Consider the following 25,163-nt stretch of genomic DNA (forward strand, 5'->3'; position numbering starts at 1 on the left):
ACAGGTATAAGGTTGTCATGGTTATTGTCAGAGATCTGTTACTGACAGCAGAAGTAGGTCAAGTTGCCATGGTTACTGCCAGAGATCTGACAGCAGGAGTAGGTCAGGTTGTCCTGGTTACTAGTAGAGATCTGTTAGACAGCTGAAGCAGTTCAAGTTGTCATAGTAATGGTCAGAGAACTGACAGCAGGACTAAGTCAGGTTGTCATGGTTATTACCAGAGATTTAGAACACGGATCTGTTACTGACAGCAGGACTAAGTCCGGTTGTCATGGTTATTACCAGAGATTTAGAACACAGATCTGTTACTGACAGCAGGAGTAAGACAGGTTGTCATGGTTATTACCAGAGATTCAGAACAGATCTGTTTCTGACAGCAGGAGTAAGACAGGTTGTCATGGTTATTACCAGAGTTTCAGCACAGATCTGTTACTGACAGCAGGAGTAAGACAGGTTGTCATGGTTATTACCAGAGATTTAGACAACAGATCTGTTACTGACAGCAGTAGCAAGACAGGTTGACATGGATATTACCAGAGATTTAGAACACAGACCTGTAACTGACAGCAGGAATAAGACAGGTTGTCATGGTTATTACCAGAGATTTAGAATACAGATCTGTTACTGACAGCAGGAGTAAGACAGGGTGTCATGGTTATTACCAGAGATTTAGAACACAGATCTGTTACTGACAGCAGGACTAAGTCAGATTGTCATGGTTATTACCAGAGATTTAGAATACAGATCTGTTACTGACAGTAGGACTAAGTCAGGTTGTCATGGTTATTACCAGAGATTTAGAACACAGATCTGTTACTGACAGCAGGAGTAAGTCAGGTTGTCATGGTTATTACCAAAGATTTAAAATACAGATCTGTATTGAAAGGACAGCAGGACTAAGTCAGATTGTCATGGTTATTACCAGAGATTTAGAATACAGATCTGTTACTGACAGTAGGACTAAGTCAGGTTGTCATGGTTATTACCAGAGATTTAGAACACAGATCTGTTACTGACAGCAGGAGTAAGTCAGGTTGTCATGGTTATTACCAGAGATTTAGAATACAGATCTGTTACTGACAGCAGGAGCAAGACAGGTTGACATGGATATTACCAGAGATTTAGAATACAGATCTGTTACTGACAGCAGGAGTAAGACAGGGTGTCACGGTTATTACCAGTGGTTTAGAATATGAGTTTTAGGACAGGAAGTGAACTAAACAATTAAGAACCTTAATTCCATTAAATTTTCAAATTAAGAAATACTCAAGCCATATGTGAATAAGAAATACTTTCTCCAATATAAGTTAACATATATCCTCAACACCAAAATACATAAAAATTAGATATTTCTATTCATGCAAGATCAATCCAACACTGGAAAAACCAAAACAAGATGTCAATATGTACTTGCCTTACCAGTACATTTTTTTTTTTTATAGAAAATCACATTTAAGAATATACCCCCAAAACCATATTTTCATATATTTTGGGTGAAAAGAAGAAAAATATAGATGTATGTACAGTATACAAGTATTCCAGAGGGTTTCTGTCCATTATTAAAACAATGAAAATATTGAGTTTTATGCTATCTGTGGGTCCTACATCACCTTGGAAGAATCTTAAGTATATGTTTGACAAAGTAGCTTCATGTATTTTGCCAACTATTTAAAAAATTGCTTCAGCTTAGTCCATACATTTGTAACTTCAAAATTTGTATCTCCTGAAGATGGTATCAAAAGAAACTAAACAGATAAAACATCTTTTAGTAGCAGACTTGTTCATACAAAATATGATTGGAAAATATTTAATTCAGTCCAAGTCAAATATTTCATCCATATCATTCATTTTCAGCACCTTAATGGACTAATTCATGACTCCAATGGACTCCAATACATGAACAACACAAATTTTTTGTCTCTTTTAGTCCAGATATTTTGGATATTTCAAGGTCTTATGAGCTCTACCACTTCCACATCTCCTACTTGTGTGCACAGAAAGATAAATAAAACAAGATATTCAGGACAACTTTATTTGAACTGACACATTCATGTCATACATGATAAAATGTTGAATTAAAAACCAACAAGGAATTTCTTAAATATGATGTCATAATGTTGATGTCTAAAATGATAAAATGATTGGGCCATGACGACTGACATAACATTACTTTCCTTAAGAATTTAAACTACCAATGAAATCCTTTGAATAATGAATAATATAATGAATTCACTAAAAATTCAAAATCTATGAAGTTGAATTTGGAAGATGAATTTAGCAATGTACAAGTACAATAAAATGTTAACGACTTGGACCATAATAAATACTCCTTCTCTGACCTAAGGAAGGGTACATATTTTACAATTTACATGTGTAGATACAGTAATTTTGAAAAGGGAACTTGCAAGCTACCATTGAACATTTTTGCCCACAACATCAAGAAAACTTTTCAACAAAATAGGGTTTCCAAAACCTAGAATACTCCCTTCCTCATTGACAATACTAAAATTTGCTACCTTTAAAATTTAAAAATGATCTAAAGAATCGCACATGGTCAGAGAAGCAAAATATTAATGGCTGCCTTCTTCACTGTTACATCACAAGTCACATAGAAAACAAATTTCCACAAAATTGCAAGTTAAGGAGTCTATTCAAATGACCAATGAATAGGTCAAAGTTCATCAGACTATTTGATTGAACGACGAGAGGGTTCTGAAGCGGTAGGAGGTGGGGGTACTCCTTTCTTGGCCAGGTCATCCATATATTGTACCAAAATTTTAGCTCTCTCTTCGGCTACACAATCTAGCACTAAGTATCTCTTGTCATTCTGGAAGAAAAAAAAAAAAAAAACAAGACATCAAACATTTTAATTTGTAACACTTTTTCATTCAACAATTTCAAGTGATAGAGAGTAGTTTATCATAGAAATTCTACTTATAGACTAACATTGTGACTTTATATAACAGTTGGTACCTACCAACTTGACTTCAACCATACAACTGTGATGCCTAAGAGTACCATATCCCAACATTTGAGAATGTAATTTTTTTTTCCAAAAGTTAGCAGCCATTTAAGGGAAACAGGAAACCAGAGTCTCAAGAGGACCTATAAGACCATTACAAGACACAAGTCATCCGTCTTTGAACAACTCAACATTGCCTGTGGTGACGATGTTTATTTTGATCAAATAATGTACAGAACATATCTCATTTTTTCCCTTGAAACATATTTTTAAAGATCTAATGGGTCTCACACATCAATGCATTGCCTCAAGTGATGAACAGTGTGTCCATTCCTTATGTAACAGTTTATTGTACCTGTGTGAGGTTTCATTCCAATCAGCTAAATTACAAGAAACAGGGCTCATAAAAATGTGAAAGACATATAAAACAAATCTACGTCTATCCTAGAAATGATGGAGAGATAACAATAGTAAAAAACTCCCTATTGAAGCTTACCTGAAGTATTGTCTCTATATCCTTCAAATGTGAGTCGGATTCTTCTATCAACTGCTTTGATCTGAAAATAAATGAAAATATGAGGATTCAGCAAGCAAGTATGCATGATATGTAAAAGGCACTACCTTAAATACCGACAAAGGCATTTTTCAGTCTAACGTTCAAATAAAAAATTACAGACACTGTGTATCTGTGCTGAGGTTTAAATGGACCAAGTTGTCCTTGTTCATGTGACTATCGGTAATTTCCAAAATATCTTATTATATTTTAGGTCTTATCATTTCTGCTGCAACAGGTATAGCAACTATGACATCCATACAATATTTGCTATCTTTGCTGGCATTCTCAAGAAAAAATGGTATCATACCACTACTACAATACAAGAGAGTTTTTTCCACCTTTTCTATATATATCTTTTTACACACTGAAACTTTGTTATCCCACTCATATCAAATTTTATCAATTAGTAAGAGAACAAGTTCAACTACTTAAGAGTTAGCAGGATATTGAAATAACATCACAGACATACAAGCTTAGAAAAATAAAAATTCATTATTCTGGTTGAAACAAAGACAAATCATGTCTTCACTTTTGGGTAGCTGTACAACTATAAGAGTTTTCAGTATGTTTAAGACAATCTTACTTGTAAGTTATAAGCTTGGTCTCCTTGAGTAACTCTCTGAAATCAGCCTTTGCTTGAACATATTTTTCTCTGAGATAATCATCAAACTCCTTTTCTCTCTTCTGCAATATAAAGTAACAATAGTAATAAGTAACACTTTCCAAAGTCTTAGATGATGTAATGACACAAAAATAAACCTAATCAAAGATGTAATGTATTTGGTTGAAATCATTTTAAAGATGTCAAATATTGAGCTTATTTTTATTTGTTGGGTACTAATTTTTCAGTTATTTTTGTGTAGTGTTGAACCAGGAAATTAAGATTCCACAAACAATAATTTCCAAACATGAATGTAATATTAGTATCATTTAAGTGACATGGAGGAAAGCTATATCAAGCAGTGGAGATCCTGTTAACTTCTATTGTAAAATACAATGAAATATCAATTGTTTACTAGGCTTATATTGCCAAAGGGATGGATTTTCTTTCTGAAGAAAAAAATCACTGACAGGCAAGTGCTTTGGGGTATGTGGTGGTGCCCGAGAACCTAGACTTTTTATTTTTAGTCTATCCAGATACATACCTTATCACTGCAGATAGAAGAAAACTTTGTGTATCTTGGGTCTTCTTTGATCATCTTCTTAGCTTCTTTCCAGCTTGTTGTCAAGTTAATCTATCCAAAAATAATAAATCTGGCCGTCAAAATATTTCAAAAATTAAGTATAATCTTGAGTGTTAAAAAAAACCAAGCCTTATTCTCCAGAGATATGTCCATCAAGCAAAACTTTAAATACGAACACTATCAACAGGATATTCAAAGTAAATCTTTTGCCCAGACCAATCTTAACCCAACCTAGACAAACTACTCCACACCAAAATTATCTGAAAAAAAAAACAACAGTGTTTTGCATACATCAAAACTAGACATCATGGAAAGTTCTTAATTCTAAACTCCAAAAGAAAACAAACCTCAGTAGTTTCATCCAGTAGCTTATGGAACATTTCTTTGCTCTTCTTGTAGAGATTTTCTTTGTGGTCCTCAAATATTTTTTCTTTCTCATCCCTCTCCAATAGTTCAGCCATCTCCCATCTATGATCCTTCCTCAACATTTTACGTGTCTCTCTCCATGATGAATCTGCGGTCTTTACCTAAAACCACAAAATTCATAGTTTACATTCTCCCTATCACAGAAATTATTTTACAAAGATCAGCATAGCAGCAAAAATGTGCAAAAAAATTTAGTTAAAATACAGTAAAATAGAGAAACAAAGCAGATAAATTGGGATTTGAAAAAGTGGAAATCTACTAAATACATTTAGCAGTAGAAATTATCCCTGCTAATAAGAGCCTAAAAAAACTAATTACACACTAATAAATATTTTCAACTTGTATCAAACAGACAAATTCAAAATAACCATTGGACATTTCTTTTAAAAATTTCTTTGTTTGTTTTTTTTAGCTATTTTCATGAGGTTATTTGATTTTTATCCAGTCTTTATTTTTAATCATCAGTTTAACCTGTGTTACTTACCAGATCAGCTAATAAAGCTTTGAATACTTCTATAGCTTCATCTTTCTTGTGTTGCTCCCTCTCCTTGTCTCTTTCCCTCAGGGAGGAAGACAGAGATTTCTGAACCTCCTCCTCACGTTTACGGATACTGGCTTCTATCCTTTCCTGTTTCTCTTTCTCTCTCTTTTCATCTCTTTTATCATCATCTTCCTCCGACTCAACCTTAAGGAAAAGAGAAAATAAATAAATAGATAAAAGGATAAATTTACCAAACTATGTTATACTGATCATCATCAGTGATACTGCAGTGAGTCAGAGAAAAATAAGGCATCTAATTGGACATTTATCATACTCTAATTTGTTACAAAAAATATTTATGGGTAAAAACAACTTAGAGTGGCAATAACTTTTGCAGACTTATACTTGATGACAGTCCATATTTTTTACAGTTTTCTATGGAAATGAACTGTAAAATCTTGAACCTTCTGAAATTTAAACAAAGGTACTATGGAGATATTCACAATTTGTAAAGCGTAATTTGCAGTCAAAATTCATAGAAAATACAGAAAAACTGTACAAGTAAACCCCCTGGCTTTGCATAAATAATCCAATCAAACTGATATTCAAAATTAATCAGTATTTATGATACTCAATAGACAAAGTTAAAAAATATCTTTCAATATCTTCTTTTAAATAATATCATCTTGAAATTTTAGTTTATTCCAGTTGATTTGAGTGGTCCCTTATACCCAGATAAACAATATGGACCAATCTACAACCAAAAATGTACGGAACCCTTTAGTTGAATAATTATACTTCTGTTGCACCTATACATCAACACTTACCACCTCCAGCTTTCTCACATAATCCCTAAACCAATCCTCTCTACGTGAGCTACTGTCCACAGCTTTGTATCGAGGATCAGAGTCAATTTTACGTTTGGTCTCACTCCACCGAGAACTCCTGTCCAATCCAGAAGTCTCTTTCAGCAAGGCAATAAAATCAGCCTTTAACTACAAGAAAAGAAAAATACAGAGATGAAGACAAAGTACGATATTTTTTTCATATTTTAATCAGTAAAATGGAATGGCAAAATATTTATTGAAGAATAATGTAAATTCATAGAAAGTCTGTCACTGAAAAAAGAATATGATTAGATTAAAACAGTGTACAACACCGAGCTGAAAAAGAGATGTCTGATTAAATTACAGTAAATTGAAGGAAGTACACACTTAGAAAACATTGATTCAAATTTTTTTTCTCTTTTTTAATCTTCTATTTTAGTAATAACAGATTATCAATTTATATAAGAAACAATCTTTATATCAACAAATAAAAATTTATTAACAATGCTTGATGCACATCCAGAAAAAATATAAAAATCTTTGAAAAAGATTACACACCAGATTTCACACAATATGCCTTATATGCAATTAAGATACCTTCATTGGAAGGTTATCAAGCAATGGGGTGACTCTAGACCCAAATTTTGTTCTAAAAATTTTGATATATTTAAATAGTCATCACATAAAAAATGCTATTGACATAAGGCATGAGAAGCTTGAAAGCCTATTTGGACATTGCCCATTCAGATAAATGCAAAATCAGAAAGGGAAAAAAGTACCAGGAGAATATCCGAATTTATTTGACATCCCATTACTTGATTTTCAGTATACATTTACAAAACAGTACGATAGAGAAAACAATATAATATAAGAAATTAAAATCTTTGACAATTTATTGAATTGACAATAAAAACCACTCCTTTACCAGAATAAAAATATTCATTTCTTGGAATATCAAAAGAATATACCATATAGCCTATCATTTCACAAAAGTATTTGCCATTCCAAAATATTCACCCTGTTTTTCTATTGTCAGTTCCCTGTTATGGAAGATATACTACTCCTTAGAAAATATAACCTTTTCCCCATAACTGACAATGTTTTTAGAAAGAACCAATGATGCCTAAAAGACTAGCTATTGGATATAAAAATGTTTTTGACCAGTTACCGTGGAGCTTGGCAGATATGATTTTGAAGACTGATATTCAGTTTTTAAAGTCAAGACAGAGACCCACATCAATCTAATTTCTCTTAAAAATCAAGTGAAACATTTTCTTTAAACAGAATAGGAATTCTTTTGTTTGCCACACTCTAGAATAGACTGTCCCAATTTCTGTTACACTCCATAACAATGAACTGACAGTTATTTGCACTGAAATCTTGCACTTCACTACTTAATGACCTTTTTACCCCAAAACATTATTTTTCTCTCCACCAAACTTGTGGTGTGATCAAGATAAATTTTATCACCAATAGGCAAACAATGCTTACCAGTATGCATACATGTACATGTTCTGTATTCAAAAACAGCTATTGAATGGCTAAGCAGATTTTTTTCACAATACATTTTTACCTCTTCATTTACAAACAGTGAGAATCAGACATCTTGAGCAATTCAATCTATAAACTGGAAGAGTTAGTCACAGATCACAAAACCCTAAGGCAATATTACTAAGGAGTACACCCTTCTAAAACTATTTAGAAATCTGGAGAAGTAGTGAGTGCAAGGTTTCAATGACCAAATTGATACAAACAGGCAAATAGAGAACTATAATAACTAATACCGCATGTTGGCCTTAAATTGATTGACTGTGGCTCCTGGTTTACAACAATCAGATTCAGCATCATGTGCTCTCGTTCTGAAGCTAGCCTCTTCAAGGGACAAATCAGAACAGTTAGATCAAACAAATTACCAAAATTTAACTTTATTTTAACATCTTACAATGAATCGATTATTGAAATATTAATTACATGAAATTATTATAGTGGAAAGATTAATAGGAAATTTCTATACCATTGTGGTAAAAAAAAAACAAACAAACAAACAAATTACGAAGGATTTATTCTTTGTGCCTTTAAATTCAGTATTATCCATACTTCAAAGAAACAATGTATTATATAAAACTATGAACCACATCAAGAGCACTTCTATGTCAAAAATATACATTATATTAAGTATTTGACTCTTTTTAAATTAAAAAAGCTGAAATAAAGTGCATGATTAGATCCTGAAACAGAAGTACATTTTAATTAAGGTTTCACAAATTTTTGCATATCACGTACATGAATTTACAAAATCTTTAATATTGTTCTTTTTGTGATGCAGCTATATTTTTCTCAGAAACAGAGGCCAGCATTCATAGACCCTATAATCCTTTTCTCATTAATATTAAAACAATGAACAGCTAATTCAAACCAATTTAACACTCACACCAAATCTTCACAGGAACTATGAATGCTAACACCAGTTTTAAGAAGAAATTAATAAGCAACTGTATTTTATTTTGTATAATACCACTAACAGAGCAATAAACATTTAATAAAGTTCCTGAAACATAAACAGAGTTATTAACCATGCAAAAAAAAACAAGAGACTTTAATAGAAATATCTATGTCAATGACTTGTTAACTGTAGTTAATCTAGTAATAGAAATTTGGTCCAATTCTTCTACTGTAAGTCTGTTATTAGAAAGTCAATTTTGTAGCAAATCAAGCCCAGTAAGCTTGATTAAGTTTTCCATGCGTATGCATAGTTGCAATGGCTGGTCAAGCCTTGATTTTTAACCAAGTCCTCGAGATATTATTTTTAAAGAAGTTAAGTTTTTTTTTAAATTGAAAAAGACCATGAAATTTTAATCAACAACTTTTTAATAACATTAAATAAATTGCAAGAAATGTGACTGAAAATGACTGATTCTGTTACATTCACTCTTTTTCTGGTATATTTTGCTTTGTTTATAACAATCCAAAAATAACAAAATTGTTTTCAAATGCAGAACTATTAATCTCATATATACTCTCAAAATTCTTCGGCTACAAAATAATACTTAAAATTTTGATTAAGTGAAAGAATAAGACTGACCATTCAGGTTTCAAGGGTGAAAAGTCCTTAACTCTTTTGAATCTTTAATGAAAGGATTCTATAAGAAAGTGAAAGGTCCACAGTAAAAGTAAACATAAATATAGTAGGTCAAGGACTTAGGAAAATAATATTTGAAAGACTCTGTATCAGAAACTGAAGGTCCCAGACCTCAGACTAATGCTAATTTAAATCCCTGGAAGAAGTAAATTTGTGTTTGGTAGTTTAACGTATACACCCACATCAACTTAGAAGTTAAAAAAATCCTTTCCCCCCACTCTCATAAGTAAAACTAAAAAACAAATCAAGCTTACCAGCCTATATCTACTATTTAGAAGATATTGTCAACAATGATTACAAATGAAAGACCATTACGTCAACAAATTACAAAGCTTTTTTTATAACAAGTCTCTTGTCTTTACAAGCACAGCCATAGGCCTCAAGTCTCGAGAAATAAAACTGAATTTTACTTGCAAGACACATAAATATTCAAATTCTAGGTCTCTTAACATAATAACATTAAAATTAAGAAATAATGATCATCTCAAACTTAAATATTTAACGAGCACAAATAATTTGTATCCTCTATTACAATCAGCTAACAATCACAACTTGCATTTTTTTTTTACAAATCATAGTTATTGATTCTGTCAAGAAGTAAGTAACTATAAATAAATTTACTTTTCATGGCTTAAACTAATTACACTGAGCCAACCAAACCTTACCATTATTTGGTTTGTGCTCAGGAAAGAACAGCTATATCAAAATATCATCAAAATGTTGAGACTTGAGGCCTTTATCTTATCTTCTAACTTACATCTTTCTCTGAGACCTACCTTTTCCCTCTGTAACGATTTCTCTTCCTTTTCCCTTCGTCGTAGATCGGAGCAGAAGTCACTGAAAAGAGCTTCTCTTTCTCTCATCTTTTCAATGCCTTTGAATCTTTCGTCCTTAGCATACTTTGCCGCAAACTCACTGAAGGATGACCTTAAATGGAATATTTATATCAAGTTTAATTACAGTTGCTTTTCAAACAAAAAAAATATTCAATACATATGTTTGTAGCAAACATATAAGCAGTTCACTTTCATTATGTCAGATTGTTCAGGTTTGATATTATTCATAAATCTTCTGGTGTGTGACAAGCTCATAAAGAAATTCACAGTTACTCGCATATAGCAAAGCCCCACTAGTGATACCCCATATCTCAACTTCAGTATACAGTCAAAATGTAAACCGAGTCATCAAACAGGAAGTCGTTGTAGCCCAACCCTAAAATCAAATCACAGAAAATCATACTGGGTACTCACTTTCCGTGTAATTTAGCATCTTCAAGCAATGAACGGAAAGAATCCTTCTTTTCTCTGAGTTTGCGATGCTTTTCTCTTCTCTCTTCCTCTGCTCTCTCCTTGACATACTGCTCAAATACCTGCTTTCTCTCCTTGGATGTCAGCAACAGATACCTCTGGTCAAAAACAATCTTGTGGAGCTCCTTTTCCCAAGTAGAAAATGCAGAAACCTACAAAAAATTAAAATAAGGGCAATAATATTTAATTCCTTGAATCTTCAGCTTTTTAAAATACTGTTATCACAGAGACACGTCTTGTCTGTCACACAATTTTACTGCTATTCAATATTTGATGGTGACAACTGGGCATAAGCATGAAACAGATATAGAATTGTAATGTTGTAATGCTAATGCAATGCATACCAAATATGACTGATCTAGCAAAAGCGAATCATATTAAACTGACTTACAAAGAAAACATTATCAGACCCATCGAAACCTGCCGGACCGTCAGACCTGTCCGGTAAAATTGTCCCGTGTCCGATAAATACATGTTGCTTGTCGGCCCATGTGTCCGATGTTTTTTTCTTACGTTAAAGAAGATTTTCTCAAAACCGAAGTGGTTTTTGTGAATAATAAAACTAGAACGTTTTAATAATTACGTGAATTAGTCTACAGTCTAGCGAGATAGTCAATCAATTTGATTGTAAACAATAATATGTAACTTCCGGTTCATTCGCTACACGTCATTTCGTCCTTTGATATATCGTCCCTTCCGTTGTCTCGCTACTCGTTTACATGTGAAACATGCGGTCATTATATTGTCAAAATAATAATGAAAAAAATAAATGAAACACAAAATACTGTTGATGTTATAATGACTAATGATGCAGATGTTGATATACTTGATGAAGAAAAGAATGATATTGATAATGTACAAGTTGAAGTTAACTCAACACTTAACATTGTGGAGAGCCTTTGTGACAATGACAATGATGATGATTATGAAGACAGTGAATGTTTTGACTATCAAGATGAAATGTTGAATTTTGAAATGATTATGTTTTATGCCAGAGATTGAGAATAGATTTTATAATTTAATAACAATACTTTATTTCAAATTTAAAAAATCAATAATATATAATACAAAGAACTCAAAACAAAGTACACATGTTTCGTTTATGAAGACTCATCAGATACACTCTAGCCAAAATGAATAATGGTGACAAATTAACAAATTCAAGAGCCCATACCCAGTAGTTTTAAAATCAGCTTGATAATAAAATGTACTTGGAGATTCCCACCCCCCATCAAAAATGTTAGCATGTCGATAAATTGTTCAGAGTTTTTTCGGTCAGACAAATTGTCGTTCGGTCAGTCAAGTCATCACCTTGTGTCTGACCGAATGTCAGATGTGCTTAAAAAAATTTCGATGGGTCTGCATTATAATTTAACAAGAAATTTGACATTTCTAAATCAATAGACCGTGATTGTGAGGGCATATGCATGAAGCAGATACAGAATTGAAATGTACTGATGTTAATGCAACTGCTTACACTATATAATTGACCTTGCACAAGTGGTTCATATTAAACTGACCTGATCAGAAAACTGAACATAAGATCTTAACATGGCCCCAAATGCCAACACTTGAAAAGCAATACCCTACCCTCGCCTTCTGTAGCAGACGAAACAAAAAGAACAGAAAAGCCTATATACTAGTTGAAAGATCTGTATTGATGCATGACCAAATAGTAAACCTTTTGTAGGGTTTTATAACATGGCCAATCATTTGTAATATTTGTCAAGCTTCAACCCCTATATACTTACAAAAATAATAGGGTAAGATTCAATATATAGACCTGTTTGTGTGTGTGTGTGTGCGTGTTTGTCAGGTGGACTTACATCTTTCTCAGACAACATGTCTCTGAACTGTTTCATCCTGATTTCCAGAGGTACAACAGCCCTCTGTCTGGCTGCTTGTACCTCTGCTTCTATGGCTGCTTCCTTTCCAACGTCAATGGTCTTCGGCCCACTTTCTTCTTCTTTCTTGTCTTCAACATCTGGGTCAAGCCTAAATTGCAATGACTCAGGTTAAAAGAAATTGAAAAAGCCAGTTGCATGGAGAGATATCTAAAAACTAATATAACTCATTAAATAAAAGTAAATATATGTGTCCTCAACCATTTACAGCTAAACCAGTGATTTTATATTACAAAATTTCTTATTGCTTTTTCAAATAAGCCCATATAAAAATTCATACTTTTGTTTCTTCATCAGAGGTTCATCATTTTCTTCCTTCTTCTCAGCTCCTGAAAAAAGAACAATTTCACTTTCATGTAATTTTCTAACAAATGCATTTGCTTATGAAAATTAAGATAATTTATAATCATTTCTTCAATTTGTTTATTTCCATTCTACCCAATAAAATACACATCCTTCTCATCTGAAACCATGATTTACGATATGGCACCAAGACATTGAGCAATGAGCTACAGACATATGAAAAGCATGCATTTTTGGTTAAAAACCTGAGAATAATGTCCCTTTTGAAGTTGAGAAAATATCACAATGAAGTAATAGGGTGAAGTTCTGTCAATGCTTTCAAAACTGACATTTTTTGTTGATCTATAATGTCTCAGTCCATTTGATGTAATGTTGTCATTGAAAATACCTTTCAGTATACCAGCTGTAGCCTGAAAATGAAACTATTAGGCAGTATGAAACAATGAAAAAAAAAAGATGAAAATGATGTATTTGACAATACAGACAACTTCTGTTACCTGGTTGACTTTGAACCATCTTGTCAACATCAGCTCTGCCTGCAAGCTCTTCTGGTCTCTCCCATAGAGATGATCGAGTACTTGGATTGTAGAAAAATACTCTGCTGTCCCCAGTCCATACAACACACCTGAAAACCAATTAGTACAAACAGTAGACATATGGAATTCATTAGAAAAGCATGATTTAATTCTAAAAAAAAATGATTAAAAAAATATCAAAATCCCCCCATAAGTGCTATCACAAATTTTGCATCTTGCATCATTTATGAATTCAAGAATATACTCTTTTTGGAACCCAGAATGTAGTAAAAGTAAAAAAAAAACTTTTTCACACAAAACTACATGGCACTATCAAATATATAATAATGCAGAATAAGTGAAATATTCAAACAACCTAATCAGACCCAGAAGGGATTGAAAAAGGAAGATTAATGACTTACCATGGAGTTCCAGGTACTGGGGTACTTGATACTGGCCTAGCTTTCTCTGCAGCCTTTTCTTCCTCAGATTTCTCATTGGATTTTTCATCTTTCTGTTCCTGCAAATAAAGGAATTTAGTCATTATTACCAGGCCAAAAAGCAATTTCATTTACATGTATATTGTATAAGCTTTTTCAACTTTTTAGAAGAGTTTTTCTAAAATTTACTTTATTTTTAATAAAATAAAACTTGCACCTTTTACAGAATACTCACTTCTTTGATTACTTCCTGCTCACTTGTTTCCATTGGTGTTTCTTCCACATGTCCATTGAGTTGCGGACTCTCCTCTTTGGCAGGCTGTATTAGGGTTGGAGGGGGCTGTTGGGTAGCCTGAAGCTGGGCCATCTTGGCTGAAATGGGAACAAACCAGTATAAAATCATGGACTGAAAGTTAGGGATGGTCTTTTATCTAATTGGTTTCTGTTTATAACAAATCACAAGTTTACTTAATATGAAATGCAGCATAATACAAAAACAAAATTATCAGATCATCACATTTTTTTTTGTACAATGTACTGAATGGTTGTATTTGAAGCTGATGTACTGGAAGTTATTTATATTTTTTACCCAATATTCTGAAAATTTAGATTATCTAGTCCAATGCATCTGGCATCAAGACATTTTAACCCTATTTACTGCTGAACTTACATTCCCAATCAACAAGAACCTGTGGTTTATCCCATGTAGATTCCATAGACCTTGAGTTATAGAAGTAAGATCTTCCCTCTGCATTTTTATGTTCAGACCACTCAGCAACTTCTGCTGGCTTCGGTGGTAACTAAAATAATAAACAGCATTCTTCAAATAAAGTTCAAAATGCATTTATGACATTCTCTACATTGCATAGAAGTGGATCTTTTGTGATTTAGATAAACATTTTATAATTACACATAAATCTTAACTTCATTTCATTTTTTTTATCTTTGAAACACCAATTTTACTTGTATCATTACTTGTTAATTTTCAAACAAAAAACTTTGATGAAGTGCTATATATATATAAAAAATAGAATTTGCAGTTGTATTATGGAATGTCAACTAATGTTGAAGACAGTATTAAATGAAGTTTGATTTATAAAACATAATTATGGAAGGCTAGTACTCTCAAAAGGTGTCCTAACATCTCCCTGATACAAGTAAATTAGGACAAAAAAAACATCACACAAGAATAAGTTTATGGTTATTGTATGCTCTTGACAAAATACCTGGACAGTTGATGGTTTCTGTAATGATCCATCAGTTGGTGACTGTCCGTCCATCTGTACTGGGGTTGGCATCAAAGGCATTCCACCCTGCTGGGGCATTCCCATGGCTGTAATCAAATACAGTATTTATTTTCAATAAATTTTCTTAAGTTCCTTGCTTTTTTCCACTTACAAAGAATTTGCTATGCAACTTTTCCTTCCTGAAGCTGAAGTTTACAATAGTGGTGACACTTCTTAAATCATCTTAATATTTGAATTCCATATGAACTTTGAACCAACATATTGAAGATTTGTGATTTTGAAGCCATAATTTCAAATTTATGACAAACAGTCCAGATCATAAGTAAAACATTAGCATGAAGACTGCAAATTTACCTGATGGATCAGCAACTGTTTGTGGCTGAGATGTGGCATTTGCTGCAATTATAAAATACATTGTATAACTGATACAGTAAAACATGTTTGAAAAGAGACAATAAGATGGTCAAACATATTAAATGTATACAAATAAGACAGATATCCATGTACAAATGTACCATTATTCTCCCTAGGGCCTTTTAGCATCATGGTAATGTAATGCTATCAAAACTGATTTTTCTTGATGTTATAATGTTAAAAATGTGATGCTACAATTTCAAAGGAAATGATGCAATCGAAGTTTTCTAGTAGATGCCATATGAATATTTTAGGGAGAACATTATGTATATGGTGTAACTGAACTTTGAAAAATATAAGTGTACATAATGTTAAGCATGACTTTGACATTATTAAGTCTCTGATCTTGAACCCCAGTCCATGCAGTTAGTCACTAGCCCCGAGTCCAAGACTAGTAAAATAAATGAAGGATAGTAGAAATAGGATAAAAGTTTGCTTGAATATTTAGAGTAAATACTTGTAATTGAGCTTTGGGTAAGCAGCCTAAAAAAAAGGTACAGGATCATAGTTTAAGTAAACCAGTAAAAGTCTAAAAATGAAGGTCAAACTTTCTGTACCTTGAGCAACAGCATTTTGTGCTGCTGTAGTGGGTCCACTTTGGTTGGTAGTTGACGCTTGCTGCTGTGCTGCCATTTGCTCTACTTCCGACTGTGTAATGATCTTAACATTCTCAGGCTTCGTCCAGGCTGCTTCTCTTGTTTTGGCATTGTAATAATAGGCCTAAAGAAAAAGAAAAATACCAAGTAAGGTCTGGCATTCTGTAGATTTCAAGACTACAAAGATAAAACCCTCTTACAATAGATCATATAACCCCTAAAACCAACCCCAGCTTTCAATTTGTGGCAAGGAACTGTATGTCAAAATTTTATAGAGGACCACTGACGAATACTAAGGGATGGCACAAAAACTATGGTACCTATCTAAGGATGATAGCAGCACTAACCATAAAATTTTGTGGTTGCAGAAAAATGAATGAGAAAGAGTATTATTGTGTCAAATAATAATTTTGTGTTTGAATATCATACCTTTCCTTCTGCTGTTTTAGTTTCAACCCAGAGTTCCTGTGATCCATCCATACCTGGTACACCAGGTGTTCCTTGTCCACCTGGAGGCATGAATCCTGGAGGGGGCATGTTGAAGTTAGGAGGAGGCATACCTGGAGGCATGCCAGGAGGCATCATGGGAGGAGGACGCTAAAAATAAAAATCATTTTTAAAATATTTACATTACATTAGCATCACTGCATGCTAATTATACTGATGTAAAATTTTGGAGTTTAAAATATAACATTCAATGTGAATATATTCTTGTAGCCATTATAACAGTACACGTACCTAATATTAAGAATTATGAGTGCTGGTGATAAGGAAGTTTAGGATTTACTGTACATATCAGTAATTTCATTAGGAAAAGCCTGAACAAACACTTCTTATAACAATGACATTAAAAACTTAGTATCATGATAACTTTATGCAAATGTACAAATTTGTTTTAAATCTACCTACTCCCAAAATATGGTTTTGACCTACAGATGAGCATTATATTTCAGAAAATATAAATTGGATCTTACCATCCCAGGCATCATTCCTGGCTGTGGTGGCATTCCAGGCGGTGGGGGCATACCAGGGGGAGGTGGCATTCCTTGATAGTTCTGTGGAGGTGGTGGACCACCGGGTCCTCCAGGGTGAGGAGGTCCATAATTGGGATCAAATGGTGGTCGGCCATATGGCCCAGGTGGGCCTCTCATTCCTGGAGGTGGAGGTCCTCGCATTCCAGGTGGAGGTGGACCTCGCATCCCTGGTGGTGGGCCACGCATTCCTGGAGGTGGTCCCCTATAACCTCTTGGTGGAGGACCACCTGGTCCTCCAGGGCCTCTGAATGGAGGTGGGCCTCTAAAAAATACAAAAATCTCAAGTGTATAGGCACAACCAAATATATTTCAAGAAGTTATTGTCCAACAACCCTAATGACTACAAGCAATATTGACAAATTTAATTATGATCATATAAAAATACTTAACAAGAATTGCCTTCACCAATGAACGGGACGTGAAATCAGGCAATACAAAGCTAAAATATCATTCTCCTGTGGTGGATAGAGTTGGACAGATTGGGGAAAGTCCTGAGAATTAGGGGTAACCCCAATTTAAGTTTTTTTTACCTAATACAAAAATTAAAAGAAATTTGGGATGAGGATAACCCCAATATCAGGATTTTCTCCTTGAGTGTTAGAGAGGAATCCTGGTCATTCAGCCCACAATCCTGTCGCTTCCCCGAGTCATTTCGCCAGTATTTCTGTTCACTCTGAATCAACTTGCGAAAGAAGTCCTTTGTTTTTGTTTGAAATGAAATTGATTTAATGTTGTTTTACTTGCATTGTGTGATGACATCTTAACCTTTAACACCATTGTAATTTCATTTGATATATTGGTTTTATTCTTCCTTATATAGCACATCTTAATACAACATGTTTTTGGGGTTTTTCTTTCCCGATTATGTTACCTAATTAACTGGTACTTATAAATTTGACACTGATTAATTATTTTAATCAGTTATATCACCTTTTAATTGTCATTTAATCTACTGTTATTCAAAATTTTTAAAATTTGATACTGATTTACTTATCAAGATATTTTTTGTTTTAAGTCACATACCACAAGTAAAAAATTCCCACCATCTGTGAAAATTTCCAAGAACTGAAATATTTACGGTATCTTTTCAAGTTAATCAGACCTGCTAAAACTAAAAAAGATGTTTCTAGAGATGCCTGTAAGGGTAACAAATAGTGAAGTTCTTCTAATTTATAAACCACTTTGAAAACAAGGGGGCACTGATACAATGCACCATATTTTCCAGGCTACAAGTCGATGTGGAGTATAAATTTAATTGCCTAATTTTGACCAAATTCGACGAAAAAATATAGATAAGTCGAATTTGCCAGATTAGTTGAGGGTCAGACATGTGCATTTATATCGTAAGTGTCAGCAGAGATCTGTGTTGAATGGTTTGTTTTTCGCTGCTTATTGTATCCAGCAGAGTTACTTTGTATAGTATTTCTAAATTAAATTACTATTTGTATTTTTGTTAAAGTGTACTTTGTCCGCAAGTTCAATTATTTTTTTTTTTTTATTAAATTACGTGCCAATTGCTCTGAAGCTTAAGATCATCAGATGTACGAAATCGAAAACATGTCAAGCGTTGGCACTCAGGGGTGAAATTAGTTTGACGAATAGGTTAAAATTACTCCGGTTTGACTGTTTGGGTGACAACTTTCGTTGATTGCAGTTTGCCCCAAGTTTTGAATGAAAGCAATCATAAATGAACTAAACAAATCTAATGAAATGCATTGTAGATGATCATTTTTTCTTGAAAAATCCTTATATAAGTCAAAATGGACGATAAGTCAAGGCTGGCCATTTCTTGAAAAAAATATTGACTTGAAGTCCCGAAAATACAGTATCTTTTCTAAAAAAAATGTTCAAAATTTGTGAAAAACAATTTTATACTTGTTGGAGACAACAGGGAGATAGTAGAAAGGATAATATAAGCGTGCAAATTGTAACATTAACAATTGTTAAAGTGTTGTTGTTTTTGTTGTTTGTTGGGGTTTAAAGTCCGAGCAGCAATATTTCAGCTATATTCAGACGATGAACATGAAATTGATGATAAAATGAAAAAGGGATGGGACACAAGGACAACAGGGTCGACAAATATTGATTGCCACTGGAAATAGGGAGAGGTGGGTAGGGTCGGGCAATTTAGCCTCCTGTGGCGGAGCCCTATGGTTCCTACTCCGGGAGAATACCACAGTAGGGTTATTTAAAATGCGAGGAATGTGGCATTTTTCCCAATACGGTGCACCACTATGGTTTGCGGTCAGGTTTTCCTTTATATAGCCTGACAACCCCAGCATGTAACATGCCAGGGGTACCCCATTCCACCACCTGGGGCACACATCCCAGTTGATCTGTGGGCAGAGCGCCCTAGCCCCCGGCTAGGATTCTGAGCACTATTTAGTTGCCTTTTACGACAAGCTTAGCGCTGCTGCAGGCCTATTCTTTTGACACCCGGACCTGCACGGGTCTTGTTAAAGTGGATAACCAAATCTTCGCAGTATTGAAATTAGTTCACATTCAATACATATCTAATGATGATTAAATTGGAGGGCGAGCATTAGCATAGTTACTAAGCCGACATGCGAATTTGATCTACAACTAGCAAAATGACCGCGGCCGTGGGCATGGCGAGATCAATTTTAAGTTAGTAAACTACAATCTGACTATACCTGGGACCTCTCATATAACCCCTTCCTCGTGGCGGACCACTGTAACTGTTGCCTCTATGCGATCTGTATTCTCTATCCCCATTTTCTCTTGGTCCATCTTCCTGTGGTTCCTGTTCTGGCGTAGCTGTGCGATCGTCGGCCATCTTTCCTTGTCGCTGGCGTTTTGTGGCTTGCTTGTATTAGTTCAATTGTACACGCCGGTTTCAGGGCATGTAGGGTACATTGTTAAGTAGTACTCTAACTAAGAATCATGCAAAAATCTGATTCATGGGTGAAAAGCCTACATATTTTGATATGTGATATTTTGTTTGAAATGCCATCCCACACAGAAATTAATATTCGGTTTTTCATATAACACATGCTCTTAGGAGATAAAAATTATATAGAATGCACTGTAGATTTCAAAACTAAAGGAGATAACTCTGTAGATGACACTCAAATAAAATAGAATCTATTGGAATTTCAATGTTGATTATATCCTAAGAGCAGGCAGGTTTGAATGAATAATTACAAATTTCATAATATAGACCCATAAATCAACTTCATATCAAATATAAAAATATGTAGCTTTTTTTAGGTGTATTGCATTTTACAGAATTTGCATGACTCTTACAAAGACTACTACCTAATTTTTAATAAATTTAATTAGCGCTATGAAATTTAATTAACACTATAACTAGCAACGTCAATAATCCCAGGACGAATTGTCGACTATCGTAAATCTGCATCGATTGGTTAGTGAAAATTTGGGTGTACTAAATATCGCATTTTTGAAGTTTACAGAGATTGGGTCTATGAAAAACTAAACTAAAAATTTTGTTAATACATTTTGAGATTGTCCAAAGCAACAAATATTGCCGTTTTATCAGAACTTGGAATACTTCCACTATACTGGGACCTTATAACACAGATATTCATGGATTGGTATAGACTTGAGATCTGACCATCAGAGCATTTGAAATCTGTATACAATGGAGACAAATGAAAGAAAATTTATGGTATTCCAACATTATCTTCCCGATCAGAAAATTGGACATAGATTTGACAATTTGAAAATGCATTAGCATTTAGAATGTTATTGATCAAAAAGAGAATAAAAGATTTTTTTTAAATATTGGGATATGATATTAAAAAATCTTATAACCAGGACCATGGAAAACTTAATACATACTTCAAGTTTAAAACAACCTCTGAATTTGAATGCTTTTAAGATATTAAGAATCAAGAAAAGCGTAAAAAAATCGAATAAGTAATCACTCACTCAGAATAGAAACTGGATGCCACGAGAGGAAAATAAACGACTTGGGCAAGCAAGAGATTTTTCCTCGCAGTGAAAGAGTCTGTCAAAATGCCGTTAATTGTATCGGAGACGAATTACACTTTATGTGTATTTGCCCCAGTATGATTTGAACAGAAAAATATTCAATGAAAAGTTATATACAACTTGTCCAAATCTACGTTTTAACCATGAAATGCTGTTTATCTGAACTTTAACCACTGGAAAAAAATTGAAGTTCTAACTTTCCTAGATGATTATTTGGAATCAAATTTGACAAAAGAAAGTTGTAAAATGCTTGGCTAGCATTATACGCAGACCATATGTGCAGGTATCTTGAATGGCTCTTCTATGTATACTCTTACCGTGATATCATTTTTTTTCTCTTTTTCTAAAATTATACGAATCAAATTAATGCACATAAGGTAAGAATGTTTGTGGTACTGTATGTCGTTATTTGTGGACTACGTTGCGTCACACTCTTCGTAGCGAAAAACAGAACGGGGGGGGGGGGAGGGTGTCAGCATTACACGGTGCAGGCGTGCAACAACAGTTTTCAGGTACAGGTCTGGAACTTTTTATTCTATGCTGTGAAATGAACATTTTGTCACAAAATAATGGTATCCATTTCTTCAAGAGTCTTTGGGCTTCCAAAACATACATTTTTTATATAAATATATCTAAAATAAAGGCTTGAATTGGTCGGATTTTCACGGTCAAAATGCTGTTTCAGAAAAAAAAACAATCCGCATCAAAAGGCAAAACAACTCACTAATAAAGAATCTGTAATTCATAGACAATCTAAGTTCATATTCTATTGATGATTTTATACTAGCATTTTGTTGGATAAAACCATCCAGTTTTTAAAAAATATCAAATCATGTTTATCGTTTTCACCTTTTGTTTATTCTTATATGTTACTTGAGTATATAGGGGCAACTCTTTTGCTGTATCTGTGTATAATGATGTTTTGGGGCCAGCTGCAGCATGCCCTGTGGTATGAGAGTTTCCTCGTCGTTCACTGAAGACAAATGGGTGGTCTTGGAGTAGCTGACATTTTCATCCCAGTGGGGTTGTTGTCCCTTTGACATATATACCATATCTATTCTCGTTCTATCATGTACGGTGAAGAATTACTACGGTTAGAATTACACAGAGGAATGATCAGCAGATGTCGGAAAAATTGCTAAATACCGGTGAAATGGAAGAAAATATGAATTTTTGAAAATTACCCTTTTTATGAAAAACTCATTATTGTCACATTGAAACTGAAAAATACGTGTCAGAAATTAGCAGATATGTTGGATACATCGATAATTAAAACACCTGTACTCAACATGTCTATTATACACAGTTTATATGCTAATAATTGATATTTTGGTAAATATTGTGGTAGTTTTTTCATGGGTAGGGGTAGCAATTTTTCTCCTAACTTGACTTGGAAAAGTTAAAATATTATTTGCTTGTATGGGTTCAGTTAAGAGACATTCGGCTACAATTTAATACTTATATATGTCAATTAACTTCATTTTGTAGAAAGAAGAAGTTCGAAGAAGTATAAAAAGTAGTCAAAAAAAAACAAAAATGCCTCAGTTTCTTTTTTTAAAATGATCCGTAAATGGAATGTGTAAGGGTAACTGAAAATCATATTTTGGTTTATGAGTGGGGGTGCAAGGGGTTTATCTCAGCCTACGTACTATAGGTGGCTGAAGATCTGAACAAATGTGGGACTTGACCATTTTCATGTGTAAAATTGACCAAAAAAATGGTAAATAACCCCCCCTTTTTTTCTGAGAAACCCTGGCTTGCACGTGTCTGCATCCGCCCCTGATACGTTACCCGATATGGATTAGTGTCATACAAGTCATGAATTTCTGTAAACCTACTATTTGCCAAGTTGTCTCGCAGTCCCTAAATTGGTGGCTTCTGTCCGGTTTTTCAATTGAGAATCCATGTATAGCCCTATATTTTCAATGAGGGGATTGTGGTGGCCATGGGGTTAAGTTTAAATGGTTTCAGTCATGTATTTTTAACACCCCGATTCGAGTTCTATGGAATGGGGCATAGTCGTTTTCCAGAAAGGGTCTAGCAACAAGTGATGGGTGGTTGTCAACAATGCTAATATATTGTGCGGCATTTATTGTATTTCTAACACCACATAAAGGTCCGATCCCATGATAGCATATCATACACAATTTACCCAGGCCATCAAACGGCGTATAACACAAATTCAAAATAGTAAACACAGATTCATAATTGTACAGTGCTACTTTTTAGGGTTATCAGAAAAAGCCCTGAAACGGCATCAGCCAGGAGGATGGGCATCAGCTAGCACAGGCGGATCAAGAATTTTCGAAAGGGAGGCGCTGTTTGCTTACTTGTTTAAGGAGGGGGCCATTATGACAGTTTTTTTTAATTTTCAATATATATTCAACCTTAGACCTTTACTTAATATGTGATTATATGAGCTCCCTCATAGCAAGATGGACTCAAAACGCTGACTTTAGAGGATGATGCAGACGGGAGAAGCATAGTAACCAATTATGCACATTAACAAATACCTTTCAGTTCCAAATTCAGGATGTACATTTCATAAACACCTGCTATACATATGCAAAATTAGCGAAAAAAATAAAAAATTCTTTATTTTCTTTATTTGCAACTTTAGCAGAAAAAATTAATCCCTTTTTTCTTTATCAACCATTTACGTAAAGAAAATGAACAACTACAATTGGTCTGCTAAAAAGTTTCTAAAGGTTTGCAATTTATTATTAAATGAAATTCGTTTTAAACTTCAGCATTACATAATGGTCAAATCCTTTGACCAAGGGCCAATTTGTGTATCGTCCTCTTTTAATATTAAAATAACTAAATATTAGATATCCTGATTCTAATAAATGCAGGGACGCGAGTTCTGTCAAGGTTGGTTAAAGGAGATTTTTCCATCATATCATTTTTTTTTAAATGTTCCCAGTTTTTTTTTCTTTCCAGAAGATCTACTTTCATCATCAAATAACAAGATTTTCCAATATGATATATAGTTATCCTCATTTAAAAAAATGCATGGGTTAGCTTGCTTGATTTTTCCAAACATGTCCAAAGTTTATCTAGCCTGAAAATGTTTCAAAAATTTGAACTGTGTGTAATGTGTAAATTATCAAAGTAAGACTTTTCAGGGGCAGACATGCATCTAAGAAAAAAGTGGTGCTGGAACATTATTTTTCATTTTTGTAATTTTTTCAAATGAAAATGACAAATTTTCCAATAAAAAGGAACCCCCTGCACCCTCCCACAGAATATAAGTCACCGCTTTATATAAGACAATTATCATCAAGCTGAATCAGCCAACAGTGGCTATAGATGAAATAGATAGGGAAAATAATCCAAACTATGACAAAGCCACTAAATAGAAGGGCTAAAATGTTCATTTCTGGATTCCAAACACTTAAAGTGAGTTTGTTTAAGGAATTCAAGCACCACACCTCAGAGCAATATGTAACCAGGTCTTGGAATGCATAGATATCTCTACCAAAAGACGTGAAACGTTATAACGTACCACTATCTATCAGTTAAGTGATGTGTCTTGTGACATTGACCGTAGGGATTACGCCGGTTTTCCTAATCAAGCATTAATTTATGCCCATCTTCGAACAACGAAAACGTTCATCGGCACCATCAACAATGATCAGAGTGGAGTTTTTATGTCATATTGAGTGGCAAATACAACTAACAATGTCATTTCCGAATTAATGCATAAAATAATTTTATTTTTAATAACCTGGTACTGATAACGCCAAAATTATTTCCCAGTTCACAAACTACTTGCCTAATCGAAATTTACTACAGACGATTCACTCGAATATGCAAGGAACCAGAAGCAACAGTCATCAGTGATCAT

At 33.8% G+C, this 25,163-nt stretch overlaps 1 protein-coding gene across 1 annotated transcript; it reads right to left on the reverse strand.

Annotated features, from left to right (window-relative positions):
- Nucleotides 1-2,018: 2,018 nt before the first annotated feature.
- Nucleotides 2,019-20,172, reverse strand: LOC148620710 (transcription elongation regulator 1-like). The gene is made up of 21 exons (XM_088574444.1): nt 19,990-20,172; nt 17,276-17,597; nt 16,731-16,898; nt 16,263-16,425; nt 15,646-15,687; nt 15,271-15,377; nt 14,715-14,844; nt 14,280-14,416; nt 14,027-14,124; nt 13,587-13,714; nt 13,067-13,115; nt 12,709-12,877; nt 10,826-11,034; nt 10,352-10,502; nt 6,437-6,604; nt 5,613-5,813; nt 5,050-5,229; nt 4,664-4,753; nt 4,102-4,202; nt 3,459-3,519; nt 2,019-2,827 (listed from the first exon to the last, which is right to left on the reverse strand). Exons 1-21 carry the CDS (start codon nt 20,130-20,132, stop codon nt 2,687-2,689), a joined length of 2,958 nt encoding a protein of 985 aa, XP_088430570.1. The 5' UTR covers nt 20,133-20,172; the 3' UTR covers nt 2,019-2,686.
- Nucleotides 20,173-25,163: the final 4,991 nt, after the last annotated feature.

Source organism: Perna viridis, chromosome 3 (assembly GCF_037379345.1).
Source record: "Perna viridis isolate PV_CMFRI_1.1 ecotype Kerala chromosome 3, ASM3737934v1, whole genome shotgun sequence".
NCBI lineage: Eukaryota > Metazoa > Mollusca > Bivalvia > Mytilida > Mytilidae > Perna > Perna viridis.

What these genes read in the sequence shown, in the direction of transcription:
- LOC148620710 (XM_088574444.1), bottom strand. Translation starts at nt 20,132, where the DNA reads ATGGCCGACGATCGCACAGCTACGCCAGAACAGGAACCACAGGAAGAT. An exon ending in ACAAAATGCTGTTGCTCAAG is followed by an intron (nt 15,688 to 16,262) that starts GTACAGAAAGTT and finishes TTATAATTGCAG; the next exon opens with CAAATGCCACATCTCAGCCA. An exon ending in ATGTGAGAAAGCTGGAGGTG is followed by an intron (nt 5,814 to 6,436) that starts GTAAGTGTTGAT and finishes CTTTTCCTTAAG; the next exon opens with GTTGAGTCGGAGGAAGATGA.